At 40.9% G+C, this 17078-nt stretch overlaps 1 protein-coding gene across 1 annotated transcript in view; it reads left to right on the plus strand.

The window, feature by feature from the left end:
- The window catches only part of FRAS1 (Fraser extracellular matrix complex subunit 1), a 660838-nt gene that overhangs the window by 426103 nt on the left and 217657 nt on the right, over positions 1 to 17078 (plus strand). The window contains exons 21-23 of the mRNA XM_040324225.1: positions 5040 to 5192; positions 7006 to 7149; positions 14644 to 14790. Of these exons, the coding sequence (XP_040180159.1) occupies positions 5040 to 5192; positions 7006 to 7149; positions 14644 to 14790 (444 nt within the window). The remainder of the gene's footprint in view (positions 1 to 5039; positions 5193 to 7005; positions 7150 to 14643; positions 14791 to 17078) is intronic.

Here is a 17078-nt window from a genome sequence, read left to right on the forward strand (position 1 = left end):
GTTTTGCTGCATTTTGTTTGCCAAGCTTTATATCCTTTTAACTTGGTTATTACTAATAAATGCTGTGTGTTACACTACAAATTAAGTGGATTTTTGTATGCTAATATTTGTATTTTATTTCATTAATTTGATGTACTTGTCTACAGTAGTGTATACCAGCGCAAGTCAGTGTGAGCAATCTGCTAATATGCCGTGCATTACATTTTATGCACGCATATTACCTCTCACATATCTGTCATTATGCCTTCAGTGATAGTAGGAATTACTGCCATGCTTTCCTGCTTAGAAGAAAATGTAAAAGTCGTGGTTCCTTTATGATATTAATCCATAGGGGGAAGTATTAGAGCTGATGACAGTAATCATGCCTTCAGAGATAAATTCTAATACAAGCTGTAATAAAAGTTTTTCCAAGGACCAGCAAGATGTCTTACTGATATCAGCATGCATATGCTCTATGAATGGTTGCATGCTAAATGAATGAATACTATAAATCACATTACATCTACCTACACTTAAATTGTATCGCTAAGCAAATAATTTTTTATGTTTTGGATAGTGAAGGAAAGGGTTAGACCATCTTTTTTTACTGGTGACCATTTTTACTGAGAAAGAAAGTGAGGGGAAGTCCAAAATTATAGAGCTGTCCCCAGAACTAGGGGAAGGGGGAAAACCAATAGGGGTACCTGTTCTTGGAACAGTTTTCTAAAAGGGGAATTCAACTCTGGGAGATTTCCTCTGATTTAGGTAGTAAGTTAATTCATATTTTTGATATGGTATGCAGACAGACAGAAAAAACTTAGGTGAGAGGGAAGACAGTACTTGCCAATATGTACATAAACAAAAACAGTATATTGCTGATCACAAACACAAAAAAAGTTCTTAATAGTTTACAAGTCCACGCTCATTTGTGCTTATCACATTCAATATACATTTCTGTGAAAAGAAGAAAAAAGTGCCGATAACGGCGGCGTTCCCAGTTGGATTATGTTCCAGACAGAGGAAGGATCCTGACACCACACTCCCTAGATTACATTGACCCCTTGTTTTACCAAGTGAGTTAGTGTAACATCCACCCCTGGATAGGTGCTACTCTGCTTTTTTTTAATCAAGTACTCCTGTGGCCAAAAAACTCCAGCAGCCATCTTGAAGGACGCAAAATATAGTTTTAAGCTGCACATATAGTTTTTCATGCTGTAAGTGCAATTTTTACAATTGTTTTTTTTTTCTTTTAAATGGTATGTAATTGGGGGGGAGGACAGTTATTAAAAGTTTTTTTTACCCTAATGTTTAGATTGGATTAAGGTAAAAAAAAACTTGTAACCATATAATCACTTTAACAGTTCCTATGCATGGTTTGGTGCACTCACACTACACAAACAACCCAGACTTAAGTGGTGTACCCTGCCCATGCTCATTTAAAACTGCCAGTATGAGTACATCCTTAAGTCCCATACACATGGGCCGAATATCGGCTTAATTCATCTGTCTACAGATCTTTGTCTGATCACATGACCAGCTTCTGTCGAACGAGCATGCTGGCAAATCAGCAGCCAAATAATATTTGATCAGCACTTTAGGCTGTCCCCCTGTCAGAACGCAATAGCACAGATTGCTCCTCAGTTTATTTCTTTGTTCAGCCTGCTGGGTTGAACAAAAAAAAATACTGTGTGTGTACCTGTAAGGTACCTGTAAAAGGTAGTGTCCGAAGTGGAAGTAGTGTGCTTGAGATCCAGGCAAAGCGTCGTCAGGCAAATAGTTCACAATCAAAATCCGGAGAAGAGTCAGGCAGGCTAAGGTCATTCACGATCTGGCGGCAAGGTACAAAATCAGCAGGCTGTAGAATAGTCGGGATATCAGGCAGGAGTTCAATACAAGGAAGATCACTGAAGTCAAAACACCCAGGGAAGAAATCCAAATAAACGGGCACTGAGTGATGACCTCACTTCCTATTTAAAGGCTGTCCAGATTGAGAATTGTCCACAGCTGGCAGCAGGTGGAGCTAGAGAGTATGATGTAGTGTTGAACACAGTAAGGACATTCCCAAAGTCTAGATCTCTTCTGTAGCACAACAGGTAAGGCTTTGGTTTAAGAGACCAGGAAGATCCCGGTTCTAATACAACCCGGGTCATGACAGTACCAGGCATTAGTTTGCTTCTTTGACAAAGTAAAAGCAATACTTCTACTGAAGGACCACCAATTTTTACAGAGAGAACTTCTTCATTCTCATTAACCACTTCTCATCCAGTCCCCGTAAACTCTTCTCTACCTTTAACTTTCTACTTCATCCTACACTGCCTCCACCCACTAACTCACTCACTGCACAGAAGATTGCTAGTCACTTTAAAAATAGGATTGATTCAATTTGTGATGAAATCTCCACTCTACAGGTATCTCCCCCACTTAACACCCCATGTCAACAGGGACAATTAACCCTCCCCTTATTCAAACCTACAACTATAGACACAGTTTCTAAACTAATTTCCAATGTCACCTAACCACCTGTCCCCTGGACCCTATTCCCTCTCAAATACTACGGCCACCCTCTGACTCTATCCTGCACTCTCTTACACACAGCTTCAATCTCTCCCTCTCTTCTGACATCTTCCCCAATGCTCTAAAACATGCACTGGTCACCCCCATACTTAAAAAAATGTCCTTGGCCGCTACCAATCTTAACAATGTTCATCCTATCTCCTTGCTCCCCTTTTCCTCTAAACTCCCTGAACGCCTGGTCTACAACCAACTGAGTGACCACCTCATTAAGAATAACCTTCTTGATCCCCTTCAGTTGGGATTTCACAAATGACTTACTAACAGAAAAAAACAATGGAGACAATTCTGTACTCCTACTTCTGGACCTTTCGGCTGCCTTTGATGCGGTTGACCACCCCCTCCTCCTCAATAAACTTTACTCCATCGGTCTCCGTGAATGTGATCTTCACTGGCTCTCATCCTGCCTATCCCACCGCACCTTCAGTGTCACCTACAATTCTACTTCCTCCTCTCCTCTTCCTTTCTCTGTCAGGGTCCCCCAAGGTTCTGTTCTTGGACCTCTCCTATTTTAAATCTACACCCCCCCCCCCCCCCCCCCCCGGGTCATGCTGATGACACCCAAATCTATCTCTTTTCCTCTCAGCTTACTCCATCAGTCTCCTCACACATCACTAACTTACTAACAGACATATCTATATCGATGTCACACCACTTCCTCAAACTCAACTTGTCCAAAACTAAGCTCAAATTTTTTCATCCCCCACGTGCCTCTTCCCCTGACTTCTCTGTCAAGAGCAATGGCACAACCATCCTCCCATCCCCAAATGCCAGGGTGCTAGGTGTTATCCTGGATTCTGAACTCTCCTTTTGGGCCCACATCCAATACCTTTCCAAAGCTTCCTGCCTCAACCTCCACAACATCTCCAAATTACCTCCCTTTCTAACCAATGAAACTTCAAATCTCCTGATTCACTCCCTGGTTATCTCCTGCCTCGACTATTGCAACTCCCTCCTCTTCGGCTTACCTTCAAATAGGCTATCCCCCCTTCAGTCCATCATGAATGCTGCTGCCAGACTCATCCACCTTACATAGTTACATAGTAGGTGAGGTTGAAAAAATAAAAAAGTCCATCAAGTTCAACCTATGGACCTCTCAGTGTCTGCTACCCCTCTCTGCCAATCCCTCCATTGGCTGCCACTCACCCAACCATTTCATGTCAAAATACTAACAACAACTTACAAAGCCATCCGCAACTCTGCCCCCAGCTACATCACTAGTCTAGTCTCAAAATACAAACCTAATGTCCTCTTCGTTCCTCCCAAGACCTCATGCTCTCTGGCTCCCTCATCACCTCCTTCTATATTCGCCTCCAGGACTTCTCCTGAGCCTCTTCCATCCTCTGGAATTCCCTACCCCAATCTGTCAGACTATCTCCAAATCTATCTACTTTTAGGCGATCCATGAAAACTTTTCTCTTCAGAGAAGCCTATCCTGCCTCCATGTAACAAGCGTGCTTTCATTTTCTTCAATAGATCATCCCCCACAGTTTTTTTACACTTTTGTATCATTTGCCCCTACCTCCTAGATTGCCCTCTGATTCCTCCTGTATTGATTTATATTGTAATTGTAATGTCTGCCCTAAAATTGTAAAGCTCTGTGCAAACTGTTGGCACTATATAAATCCTGTATGATAATAATAATAAGGGTCAAATTAGTATTTACACTGAAATTCCATTTCGGGTCAAGAAGCACTAGTTCCCAATCAAAGTGTGCCATGTTATGTCTTGTAAAAGAAAACATCTCCTATGATAATAAACATGGTATACAGTGATGTGTTGCAGTGCCATTTATTTTGATGCCCCAAAACACTAAAGTAGTGGACAATACACCCACACTGCAGTGCACCATAATGCAGGAATCATACATTGCGGTGTTCAGAAAAATAGGTGCTTATTCATTTTTGGCTGCTCTGTGAAATGTTGGCAGATCATTAAAAAGCACTGACCCAAAGATAAACTGAATGTGCCCTAAAGGGAACCTGTAGTCAGAGGTTAATGGAGTCTGCCATTGCTGGCCTTCTTCAGAAATGCTAGTGGCACAGCTGTCTCTAGATACAGTACTTTGAAACACTGATCTGAAACAAACACAATGATGTGAAAACTCAGATCAGGTAAGTCAATGGCTTAGAAATTACTAAATGCATGGAGATCAACAATGAGAGTCTCCATGCTTGTCTTGAAAGCCATCCAGTAACAAAGCAGAAAAGGCCTACCCACACTATATAAATTAATGTTTTCTAGCACAAGCCTGTTTTGACTCCAAGCCTGTCAATCCAGATGAAACAAATCTTTGGGCTGTGGGCAACTGTTGATATATAAATTAGAAAAAAAAATGACATACAGTATAGTAAGTCAGATGATGCCCATCTAGGGTATCAATTAACTTCCATTTGCATTTGCACCATTTAAATATTTTTGTGTATAAGAAGTTATGTATGAAATAAATTTGCATAAAGCTGAAAAGTATAATTGCTGTTTTCTTTTAGATTGTCATCCACAGTGTCAGTACTGTGTTGCCAATTTACATGATACTGGAAGTGTGTGTTTAAAATGCCAGTATTCCAGATATTACTTTCTTGGAGACCGCTGTATTCCAGAGTGTCCTGCTGGCTTTTTTGTGGAGGGAAGAAACTGTAAAGGTAAGGCACAAATGTAATATGGCCATTAAACTTAAGTAGATCTTAAGTGAGCCCTACAGAGAATTGTATCTACTCACCAGGTTTTTTGCTCCTGGACTTTATCTTGCATAAAGCACAAAGAGCTCCAGACCTGAGGAAATAAGATTTCATACTGTCTTGATTAAAATAATACAATCATGACTCTGTGCATGGCTAAGGCCTAAGTCATGTACAGAGACATCTAAATGCTTTAGAGTAGTCTAGTGTAAAATCTGCAGTGGTTTCCCGTGCCTGGGGAGCTGCAGGTACCGTGTACAGCCACCCTATATAAGTGAATGGCTGTACGCGGCCATTCTTATGTGAATGCAGATGGTTTCTGCAGCCGCATTTGCCTGCGCAAGTGCGTACAGAACATTTCCCCAAGAGCACAGGTGCCATGCTCTGTGAAATACACAGGATGTGCATGCAGGGGTCAACACAGATGAAGTTTACACTAGAGAACTTTGAAGCCTCTAGAAGTTTATGTACATATGGCTTTAGACAAATGCATTATAATTATACGTTTTTCAATATCTGTATCTGTATAGTTTAAAATATGCCTAAGGGCTCTTTCACACGGGGCGGATCAGTGATGATCCGCCCTGTGAACCGCTGATCCCCCTAAGCCGGCGGATGACAGGGCGGTCCCCGCACACTGTGCAGGGACCACCCTGTCTTTTCTCTGCTCTCCCCTATGGGGGGATCGGATGAACACGGACTGTCTGTCCGTGTTCACCCGATCCGATCCGCAGACGGATGGGAAAATAGTGTTTTCCTCCGTCTGCAGAATCGGAGGATTGCGAAACCGGGTGGGATCAGGTGTCAGCGGAACCCGCAATCTCATAGGGACCGATGTATGTCCCTTTTTCATCCGTACACGGATGGATGAAAAAGTGGACATACGGTCTGCCCGTGTGAAAAAGCCCTAAGGGCGGATGAACATCCGCTGACACCCGATCTCACCCGGTTCCGCAATCCTTCCGATTCTGCAGACAGAGGAAACCCCTATTTTTACATCCGTCATCGGATCGGGTGAACATGGACATGCGATCCGTTTTCATCCGATCCCCCATAGAGGAGAGCGGAGAAATCCCAGGACGGTCCCTGTACAGTGTGCGGGGACCGCCCTGTTATCGGCCGGCTCAACGGGGATCAGCGGATCGATCCCTGCTGAGCAAGCGGAGGTTCGTGGGGTGGATTATCACTGATCCGCCCCGTGCGAAAGAGGCCTTACACATAAACCTATGTTTGTGTACAATAAACACCATGTACTGTACCTTTGAATATATAATGAGAATATCAAATGTGTTGTTCATTTTCTTCAGCAGCATTTGAATAGAAACCGTTTTATTATACAGATGTTAAGGTGTTACACATTGATATCTTTAATTGCAATGCAAATGTAATTTCTTAATTATAATACATCTAACCTATTCAAGTAAACCCCTGATTTGTTCATTTTACAGAATAAAAGCAGAGCCTGAGAGTAAAAATAAGAATGCAAACTAGGTATTGACCCTGTAATTGGTCAATAAGAAATAACAGAACCTATAGCATGTACAAATCAACGAGGAACAAATCATTAAGCAAACATCTTGCTTGTGCTATTTAGTGTAATTTGAAAGGTCTAAAGGGGGGAACTGATAGGTTTATGCAAGTATTATAACTGGAATGCATTTGCTAATTGGTATCTTTATTGCTTAAACTTAAATAGATTTTCTTGATTGCAGTTTTGTCTTCTTGGATCTTGGATATTGGAGGTAATTTATCCATCATTTGTCTGTGTTTGTTTCAGGTTGCCACCTGTCTTGTAGAACCTGCAGTGGTCCAGGCCTAAACTCGTGTACTTCCTGTGAGGATGGTCTTGTTTTGTCTCACAATGGCATGTGTACTCAGATTTGTGCTCAAGGATACTACCGGGATGGAAATGTGTGCAAGGGTCTGTATCTCTGCTGTTTTCAGTTATCTAGATTTTAATCATTTTGTAGACCGCATTTTATTTAAAAGACTCATGTGAGAAAAGGTAAATGCAAAGTGTAGTATTATAGTACAGTCAATAAGAATTACCTTAAAGCGGTGGTTCCCCCTAAAACTAATTTCTAACAATAGATTCGTAAGACCCCTTACACTGCGGGTAGGCTGGCTTTTTTTTTTTTTTTTTCGTACATACCGAGATCTCCCCGTCTCGTCCCTTGGCGGTGGGCGTTCCTAGTTGATTGACGTTCCACGGACGGGCGCGTACGTGACGTCACGACTTTCCGAAAGAAGCCGAACGTCGCTGCGCATGCGCCGTATAGAGTCGGCTCTATACGGCGCATGCGCAGCGACGTTCGGCTTCTTTCGGAAAGTCGTGACGTCACGTACGCGCCCGTCCGAGGAACGTCAATCAACTAGGAACGCCCACCGACAAGGGACGAGACGGGGAGATCTCGGTATGTACTAAAAAAAAAAAAAAAAAGCCAGCCTACCCGCAGTGTAACGGGTCTTACGAATCTATTGTTAGCAATGTGTTTTAGGGGGAACCACCCCTTTAAGCCACACATGTTCCTAGAATATAGATATTAATGTATTTAAATATTCGTGTTTTTGAGCACCACAAACTGAAAACGCTCTTTCTTTGTTTTTAATATTTTATCCATTCTTGTGTTTTTGTTTTGCTTTACGGAGAAATCACTTTGAAAATCACCTTCTACCTGTTGCCATCTTGAGTAAGGGCAGATGATTCATGTAGCATTTACTTTCTGGAACCCATCTGCCCATAGCTCAGGCATGCAGGCAGGAGAGTGTTCTTTAGCTGAGAAAACCCCTCCTCCCCTTCTGAAGATTAATGGCATGTATAACATCATTGTGCCTAGGCCTGGAAACCAGGAAGTAGCAGAATAAATGTAAAAAAAAGTTTAAAACATGTAAATAGGCTATACCTTTTTTTTTATTAATGCTAGCAGCATAAGAATTAAAAAAAGTCAATGTTGATTGAAGGAGTTTAGTTCTGCCTTTCTAAAAGTAAAAGAGCATGAAAACAAGCCGTTTACTATGTACATATTTTCTTATTTTTTTTATTACAGTCAAGACTAAAAATAAATAAAAAATGTACCTTTTAGTTTAGTCTGGTAAATATGGCGTATTAAGATTTTAGAATCTTCTATCCAGCCAGTAGATTGAGCTTCAACCTCTTTTTTTACATGTGAAACCTTGCTAAGCTGCAAATATCCCCTTGATTACAGAACTCAGATTAGTTCATTCCAGTTATTCATCCTTTATCGTAGACAGTAAAGTAGTTTCACTCAGATAAAACAAAGCCTTAAGAGGTAACTACATCTCCGTGCGAAAATATTAGTATGGTATATACATTTGCTACACAAGCCATACTGTTGTGTAATGTTATTAAAAATTCTCTTTCATTTTCAAACTGCAGTGCTATGATTTTCTGTAATAATCAATGCAGTATGGCAACCCATGGGTTGCAGTTGTGCTATATCTGAGAGGAAGCTCTGAAATGAGGGAAAGCTCTGCTGATTTCTATCATCCAGTCATGTGCAAGTAAAAATGCAGATTTTTGTTATTTTCCTTGTAGGTTCCCCTCAGATCTAGAGCTACTGCACTTGCAGTGAACAGAATATTTGCCTTTAGTAAATCAACCCCGATGCCTTCAAAAATGCCATTTCCTACTTGTGTGTAGAACTCTGCACTATGATACAAGTCATGTTTTGGATATCCTCTGCAATAAAAATACAATTTTTGGTGAGATACTCCCTAATGCATACACACGATCGGAAATTCCGACAAGAAATGTTTAATGTGAGCTTTTGGTCGGAAATTCCGACCATGTGTAGGCTCCATCTGACTTTTTCTGTCGGAATTTCCGACAGCAAAAATTTGAAAGCCGGTTCTTAATTTTTCCAACAAGAAAAGTTCTTGTCGGAAATTCCGATCATCTGTATGCAATTCTGATGTGCAAAAAAAAAAAACACGCATGTTCGGAATCAATTTGACGCATGCTTGGAATCATTTGACTTAATTTTTCTCGGCTCGTTGTAGTGTTGTACAGTATGTCACCACGTTCTTGAAGGTTGGAATTTTGTGTGAATGTGTGTATGCAACATAAGTTTGGGCCAAATTTCCGTCTGAAAAAATCCACGATTTTCTTGTCAGAGTTTCCGATCGTGTGTACGTGGCATTAGGGTTAATCTCTTCTAAAGAGATGCAAAATCTGTGTCTTTTTTCATCATAACACAGAAAGTGCATAAGCAGATTAAAATGCATTGCTCACTCTCGTTTAGAATTATATGTATAGAACATAGTCTAACATAGAGCTATTCCTTCAGAGCAGGAACATGTAGGAATCTGCAACAAAGTTTAATCCTTGCAATGTACATTGATCACCCATATGGAATTGTTTTTCCCTACAAAAGTGAAGTTACTTTTTAAAGCAAGCTTTGCATGCTTTTCTATTACTTTAGCTTGTTTTTCATGTGTAATTATTGTGTCTATGAGACAATCCTGCATCAATTTTGTCCTTAAATCCTCTTGAACGGATATTTAATACATTTCCTTAAGGCCCCGTACAGACGAGCGGACTGTCCGCTGAAAACGGTCCGCCGGACCGTTTTCAGCGGACATGTCCGCTCGGAGATTTCGGTCTGATGGTTGTACACACCATCAAACCGAAATCCGCGCGGACAGACAGCACGGTGACGTGGCCGCGCCGTCGCCGCGACGATGACGCGGCGACGTGCGCGACCCTGGAAGGTCAATGCTTCCACGCATGCGTTGAATCACTTCGATGCATGCGAGGGATGGCGGCCGATTGGACATGTCCGGTGAGTCTGTACAGACGGACAGGCTTCCAGCGGACATGTTTCTTAGCATGCTAAGAAACATTTGTCCGCTGGAAACCTGTCCGATTCGCCGGACATTTGTCCGGTCGGCCGTACACACGACCGAACATGTCTGCTGAAACTGGTCAGCGGACCAGTTTCAGCAGACATGTTCGGTCGTGTGTACGAGGCCTAACTCGCAACTTCTCCAAATATCGTCTCTGTCTGTAATACTACCTATGATTGGGTTCTGCCCACATGCCTGGATCAGCACCTGGCTCCCGCCCTCTTCACAGCCCAGCAGTCCAGTGTGGAAAAGGGGGTTGGGGCTGGGCAGAGCAGAGAACCGGTGACTGACAGTCAGCAGCTCTCTATTCACGGAGCTCTGAGAACTGATTGATCAGTGGTCAGCGGTGTTTGATCGCTCGGTTTACAGCCTAAAAACCAGCAGAGGACATATGCAGCATCAGACTGATGCTGCATCCACCTAGGTAAGTATGATTCAAAAATGTAAAAAAATATCCCATACTTTTAATTCAGCAGCACCCTAAAGTGATTTTCCTTTATACCAGAGGAAGCCTAGGACACAAAAGACCATTAAATATAAATTAACATTTTTTACTTAACCACTTGCTTACCAGCCGCCGTCGTTATACGTCGTTAAGCAGGATAGCAGGCACGCAGATAGCAGGCACCGGAGGTCGCAATGACCGCCGGCCGCAAGCAATCGCTGGCTCGAGAGGCAAAACAGGGACGTGTGTGTAAACACACACATCCCTGTTCTGTGAGGAAAAACGGATCTTGAGTTTCTAATTGCTAGGAACCACGATCTGTCATTTCCTCTAGGTCAGTCCCACCCCTACAGTTAGAAACACACTAGGGAACAGAATTAACCCCTTGATCGCCCCTAGTGTTAACTCCCTGCCAGTGACATTTTTACAGTAATCAGTGCATTTTTATAGCACTGATCATTGTATATATGCCAATGGTCCGCCATAATGTCGCAGTCCCAATAAAAATCGCAGATCACCGCCATTACTAGTAAACATAATAATAATAATAAAAATGCTATAAATCTAACCCCTATTTTGTAGACGCTATAACGTTGGCGCAAACCAATCAATATGGCTTATTGCGATTTTTATTACTAAAAATATGTAGTAGAATACATATCAGCCTAAACTGAGAAAAAGATTGCTTTTATAAAAAAACAAATTGGGGATAATTAATATAGCATTTTTTTGTTTATAACACAAAAAATTTAAATCGCAGAGATGATCAAATACCACTAAAAGAAAGCTCTATTTGGGGGAAAAAAGGATGTCAATTATGTTTGGGTACAGCTTTGCATGACCATGCAATTGTCAGTTAAAGCAACGCAGTGCTGAATCGCAAAAAATGGCCCGGTCATTGGGCAGCTAATTCTTCCGGGGCTGAAGTGGTTAAAGAAAAACAAAAATCTTATATTCTGTGCATTCCGGAGGATATTCTCACATGTTTAATGATTGCAGTATGTCAATCATAGTTTTTCACATAGAATTACCTTATTGTTTTATATTCTTTAGGGCTGAATACATGCCCTGCTTCCAATGTATTTCAGTATAGTGCTTTGGGTTGTGGTTATTTTGGAAGATTTATAGTGGCAAATCAACAGTACATATGACTTTCTGCATCTTGTATTGTAGTCTTTCCAATAAAGAATACTTTATTGTAAGCCATACAGTGACTCCTACCTGGAATGTTTGTTATCTGTTTCTTAACAGTGCAGCTTATTGTTGCCTGAAATAAAAGATTTCGTTTTTTTCTGAACTGGCTGTTTTCAGGTTTGTTCTTTTAACTGCAGTGTCCTTCCATGAACCATTAGTTCTGAAATACCTTTTTGTCGACATTGAGAAATGTGGCGTATGAAGTTAAGAGGAACAGCCAGATCTTATAGTGTTGAAAGACAAACCAAGAATTTCATCATAGAAAACCGGTTACTGCTTAGATTTAGATTAACAGTGGCAGACATCTGAAAGACTCCAATAATTCTGTTTGCTATATGACTGGAGATAATTGTTAGTTTGTTCTCTGACTAGTAGTAAGTTAACTTTTGACTGATTTGCAAAGTTCTTAAAAAGTGAATATTTCTTAACGTTGATTTCTCAAATATGTCTCAACCATATCATATTTTTTGGCACATGTTGACAGCATGATCCCAGGTTCCATGTCAATACATGCAGAACAAATGTATTTCTGTCCTTTTATCCCATCCACACTTTATATTTCTGTGCCATACATTTCAACTTGCAGAGAGACTCCACTTATGTTGAGAAACTAAAATTCCCCTCTGGGTAATCAATGTACATTGCGAGGCTTTTAAAAAAACTGTGTTGCAGATTCCTACTTTTTGTTGCTTTGAAGGAAAAGCTATCATCTTGTTTGTATCAATGTGCAAAGTGAATGTGAATGGGAGTGACTTTTTCATTATTAATCAGCTAATGCACTTGCATTCTTAGGCCCCATACACACGAGAGGATTTATCCGCGGATACGGTCCAGCGGACCGTATCCGCGGATAAATCCTCTCGAGGATTTCAGCAGATTTCTATGCGATGGCGTGTACACACCATCGCATTGAAATCCGCGCCGAAATCCTCTGGCGATGACGTGTCGCGCCGTCGCCGCGATTATGACGCGGCGACGGGCGCGACGCTGTCATATAAGGAATTCCACGCATTCGTCAAATCATTACGACACGTGCGGGGAATCCCTTTGGACGGATGGATCCGGTGAGTCTGTACAGACGAGCGGATCCATCCGTGGGATCCGATTCCAGCGGATAGATATTCTGTGCATGTCGACAAATATTTATCTGCTGGAATTCGGAAATATCCGCGGATAAATATCCGCCGGAGTGTACACACCATAGAATCTATCCGCTGAAACCCATTCGATGGGATTTATCTGCGGATAGATTCTATGGTGTGTACGGGGCCTAATGAGGAAAGTTGCAGGGTTTGAAACCCTTTTAGACAAGATTAACCTTTTGGGGAGTATCTCACCACAAATGTTTGCTGCAAAAGATGCCAACAATCAGACATTTTTATCTTAGTGCAGACTTCTGTGAAGACCACTGAGCCAATCACACAAATAGGAAATTACATTTATGGGGGGCATTTGGCACACCAACTTTGATTGGAATGCTTCCAGATTGTATTATTGCATTGAATTTTAGAGAAACTTACAAGCTGCAGATTGAAAAAGAAAGATACTTTTTTATTAAGGTTCAGTTACAATTATGGCTTGTGTAGCAATTGTATATGCTTTATTATTTTTGTATTCACTATTTTTATTCCACATGAAAGGAGAGTTACAATTTAAAGGTTTAAGCACCCTTTATGCTTCCATTTGCCCTCTTTGCTCATTTTATAGCAATGTTTTATATATTTTCTCTATTTGCATCACCCTTTGTTGTTGCTCTGACATCTTGTTTTCTTTTTATTTTATCTTTCCTGCGGTCATCTGATTGACTTTCTTCTGCCCCACCACTATTTTTCTTTGGTTCCATAGTGTGTCTTCTCAAAATAGTCTTACATGGGCAGATTGGGTCATACTGAAACGTCTGCATCTAGGTTGTGGGATCTACTGCTGGTTTTTTTATCCTTTGTAATGTCTGTATCTGGCAGGTATGGTCATTCGGTGGGAATGTTAAATGCTCTTATCATACAGAAAACAACAGCAGTGATTGTTCAGAAATGGACTTAGGAACCATATGTTAGCCATACATTGTATTTTCTACCACCAGAGCTGTTTGATTTACAGTACGAGTGGGTATCTTGAATGTCAAATGCTTTTTATTGGCTAATTACCATCCATCAACATATCTACCATGTAAGACCATCAGTTTTTCATTGCCTTGTCTATGTGTACTTTGTACTTTCCAAGAAAATTAGAAAGATACCCTTTCAGTTACCAGTACACAACCAATGAACTAAAACTCTGCTCGTCTTTCCCCAAAGGGAAGCCATAGGTATAACTTCACTGGACACTTACATCTTACTTCTTGCTCAGCATAGAGAAAGTGAAGCCAGACTTTCAATCACAGCCCGCACATCAAATACACCTTAGCTCCTTTGGAGGTTGTGTATCTCTACATATGTCAGCAACCAGGGGGGGAAAGAAAGCTTAGCTGTTGGCTTTTCACAAAACTTGATTGTTTTCTCTTCTTTACTTACCCTATACACATTCAGGGAGGAAATGAATCAAGCAGTGTTACCAGTGCTTGGAAGACCAGGAGTCATGATAAAGTATAAATGCAAACACAAAAAGTACAAAAATGCATTTAAATATTTTGGTCTGAAAAAAAATATTCAAAAATGAATTAGTGACATGATAGACACTGGGAAACCTCTGTTTGACCTTATGCTAATTCAGTTTTTTAGTTAGATGTCTGCTGAGAGGCTGCTAGGAATCACATCAAAGTAATTGAAGAGCGACATGCAACTCCTGAGCCAGTGGTTGGTACCCACCAGTCGTTAGCAAACAGTATCTTTACTGAAAGCATAAAGTTTTAATGACTGCTTTGTTATTCTGTTATGTAGTCTTTTGTTAACTGTCACGTTTCCTCTCAAACAGCGTGTAACAGCCAATGTTTAAGTTGTGATTCAGCAGAGGGATGTTCTGCATGTAAAGACCCAAATAAAGTTTTGCTGTTTGGAGAATGCCAATATGAAAGCTGCACGCAGCAGTATTATCTTGACTACAGTACAGGAACATGCAAAGGTAAAATCATTTAAATAAAGACTTATTATGTTAATAATTTATGTTAATATGTTTGAGACTGCAATGCACTATTTGTGTCTGCTATCTTGCTTAACCACTTCAATAACAGGAACTTCCTGCCCAGAACAATTTCTAGCTTTCAGTGACAATTTTAGTGTCAATTGCGTGGTCATGCAACACCTTACCCAAGCTAAATTTTTATAATTTTCTCTCCACAAATAGAGCTTTCTTTCGGTGGTATTTGATCACCTGTGCGCTACAAAATTTTTGCGCTATAAACAAAACTAGACACATTTAAAAAAAAAAATTATGGGCACTGATAGGCAGCGCTCATAGGCAGCACTGATGACACTGATAGGTGGCACTGGATAGGCACCACTGATGAGGAGCTACTGACAGGCATTACTGAGTGGCACTTTGATGGGGCACTGACAGGCATTACTAAGGGTACACTGGCACTTTTTTGGCCGCTGACAGGCATTTAGTGAGGGGGATGGGCTGGCAGGCAATGGGCACTAGTTGGCAGCTGACGGGCACCTTTTGATGGGAACTGTGCTAATAATCAATGTGCTGTCAGCGTGAACCAAGGAAAGCCGTTTACCAGCCCTTCCTGGTTCACGCAATGATCAGCTGTGATTGGTCACAGCTGATCAGTTGGTAAGAAGCCTCTGTTAGAGGCTTCATACCACGATCAGAGTTGTGGTGTGTCAGATTGACACACAGCACCTTTGATACAGCGCTGCACGCCCCGCAGGCACGCCCCGGCTCTGTTATCCTGATCACATCATATGACATTTGATCAGGATAATACAACCACTTTGCCGTCATCATTTTGCTATAAAGAGAGTGACTAAAGTGCAACTAAAGGCAACTTTTTTGTTTGTTTTAGATTTAGAGTGAAGTGGGATTAGAACACCTGTCAAGTTTTTATAGCTGTCTATAGACAGACCAACTCTCTCTATTTGCCCTGTCTACCATTCTTATAAAGAGTAAAAGTAAAGCCCAAATTTTATGTTGACACCAAAACAGTAACGGGGGGAATCTTTTAATGGGGACATCCATCTGCTGACACCCCTAGATTCCCTCACTTTGTAGGGATTTCCTGTTACTTCCTATTTTAGCTATGGTTCAGGAAGGGAAATCTCCTCTATGGGACACAGATGGCAAAAAAAACTGACTGGGGTTATAGGCTCCACAGTTCTCTATTCGAAATGGAAAAAAACGTTTTTCCTTTAGTTCTACTTTAATAGGTAGATTTTTTGAAAAGGATAGATATATGAAGGCAACGAGAATATATAAGGTCTGCAGTCACCAGTGATACACCTCCATCCCTATATACATATACACAAGAGTATCGCCCTGGGACTTTAAATTAGGTGGTCACAGTTAGCCACTGAGTAACAAGAGTAGTAGCAGTATACATATTTATTAAAAATAGATGTACATACATGAATATTGTAAAATAATAGCTCTGCCAATGGATCCGCACATAAAGAAGAAGATAAATCAAAGGAACGTTCTTAAAATGAATAATTTTGAACAATTCTCTTCTAGTGTATGGCTACCTTGATGATATTTTCCAGATAAAATACTCTCAGGTAGAAATAACCTCAGTAAACATATTCATTTTGAATTATATTCTCTCCTGTTCTCTGTCTAAAGTGTATCTAAATCCCAAAACAAAACTGTAATTTACTAATGCTAACCAGAATTTTTTTCCTTTATTTGTGTAATCCTACCAGTAACGCAATTTCTGTCTTAGAGTGGAAACGTTCACTCACTGTACTGCATCTATAGAGTAGCAGCATTGTCACACTTGGACAGCGCTACACCACACCTCCTCATTTCCCCTTCTCCATGACGTAGGGGAGGTGTTTTGTAGTCCACAGGGACTACAAAGTGCACTTTTGCACTTTTGTTTTTCACTTTTTTTCACTTATTTACACAATTTATTCCTTTGTTTGTGTTGGCTGCCACTTTCTGACATCTTTTGGATCAGCGCAGTATATATTTATTATATTTTTAGTCCACAGGGATAGCTGACAAAAGTATAATTGAGAGTACAGCATAAACAAAGTTAGAGCTCACAAGATTTTTGGCAAGATCAACAGGTATTGCTGCACTTATCAAACAGATATAATAGAAAACAAAAGATGTTCATTATTAAGTTTTTGTACACTTGAGTAAGGGTGTATAGCAGGCTTAAGGCCCCTTTCACACGGTCGGACCATTCAGGTACGCCTGTCAGTTTTGTCGGCGGACCTGAACGGCCGCTTCATGCAAGCCTA

This window comes from Rana temporaria, chromosome 1 (genome assembly GCF_905171775.1).
Source record: "Rana temporaria chromosome 1, aRanTem1.1, whole genome shotgun sequence".
Classification (NCBI taxonomy): Eukaryota; Metazoa; Chordata; class Amphibia; order Anura; family Ranidae; genus Rana; species Rana temporaria.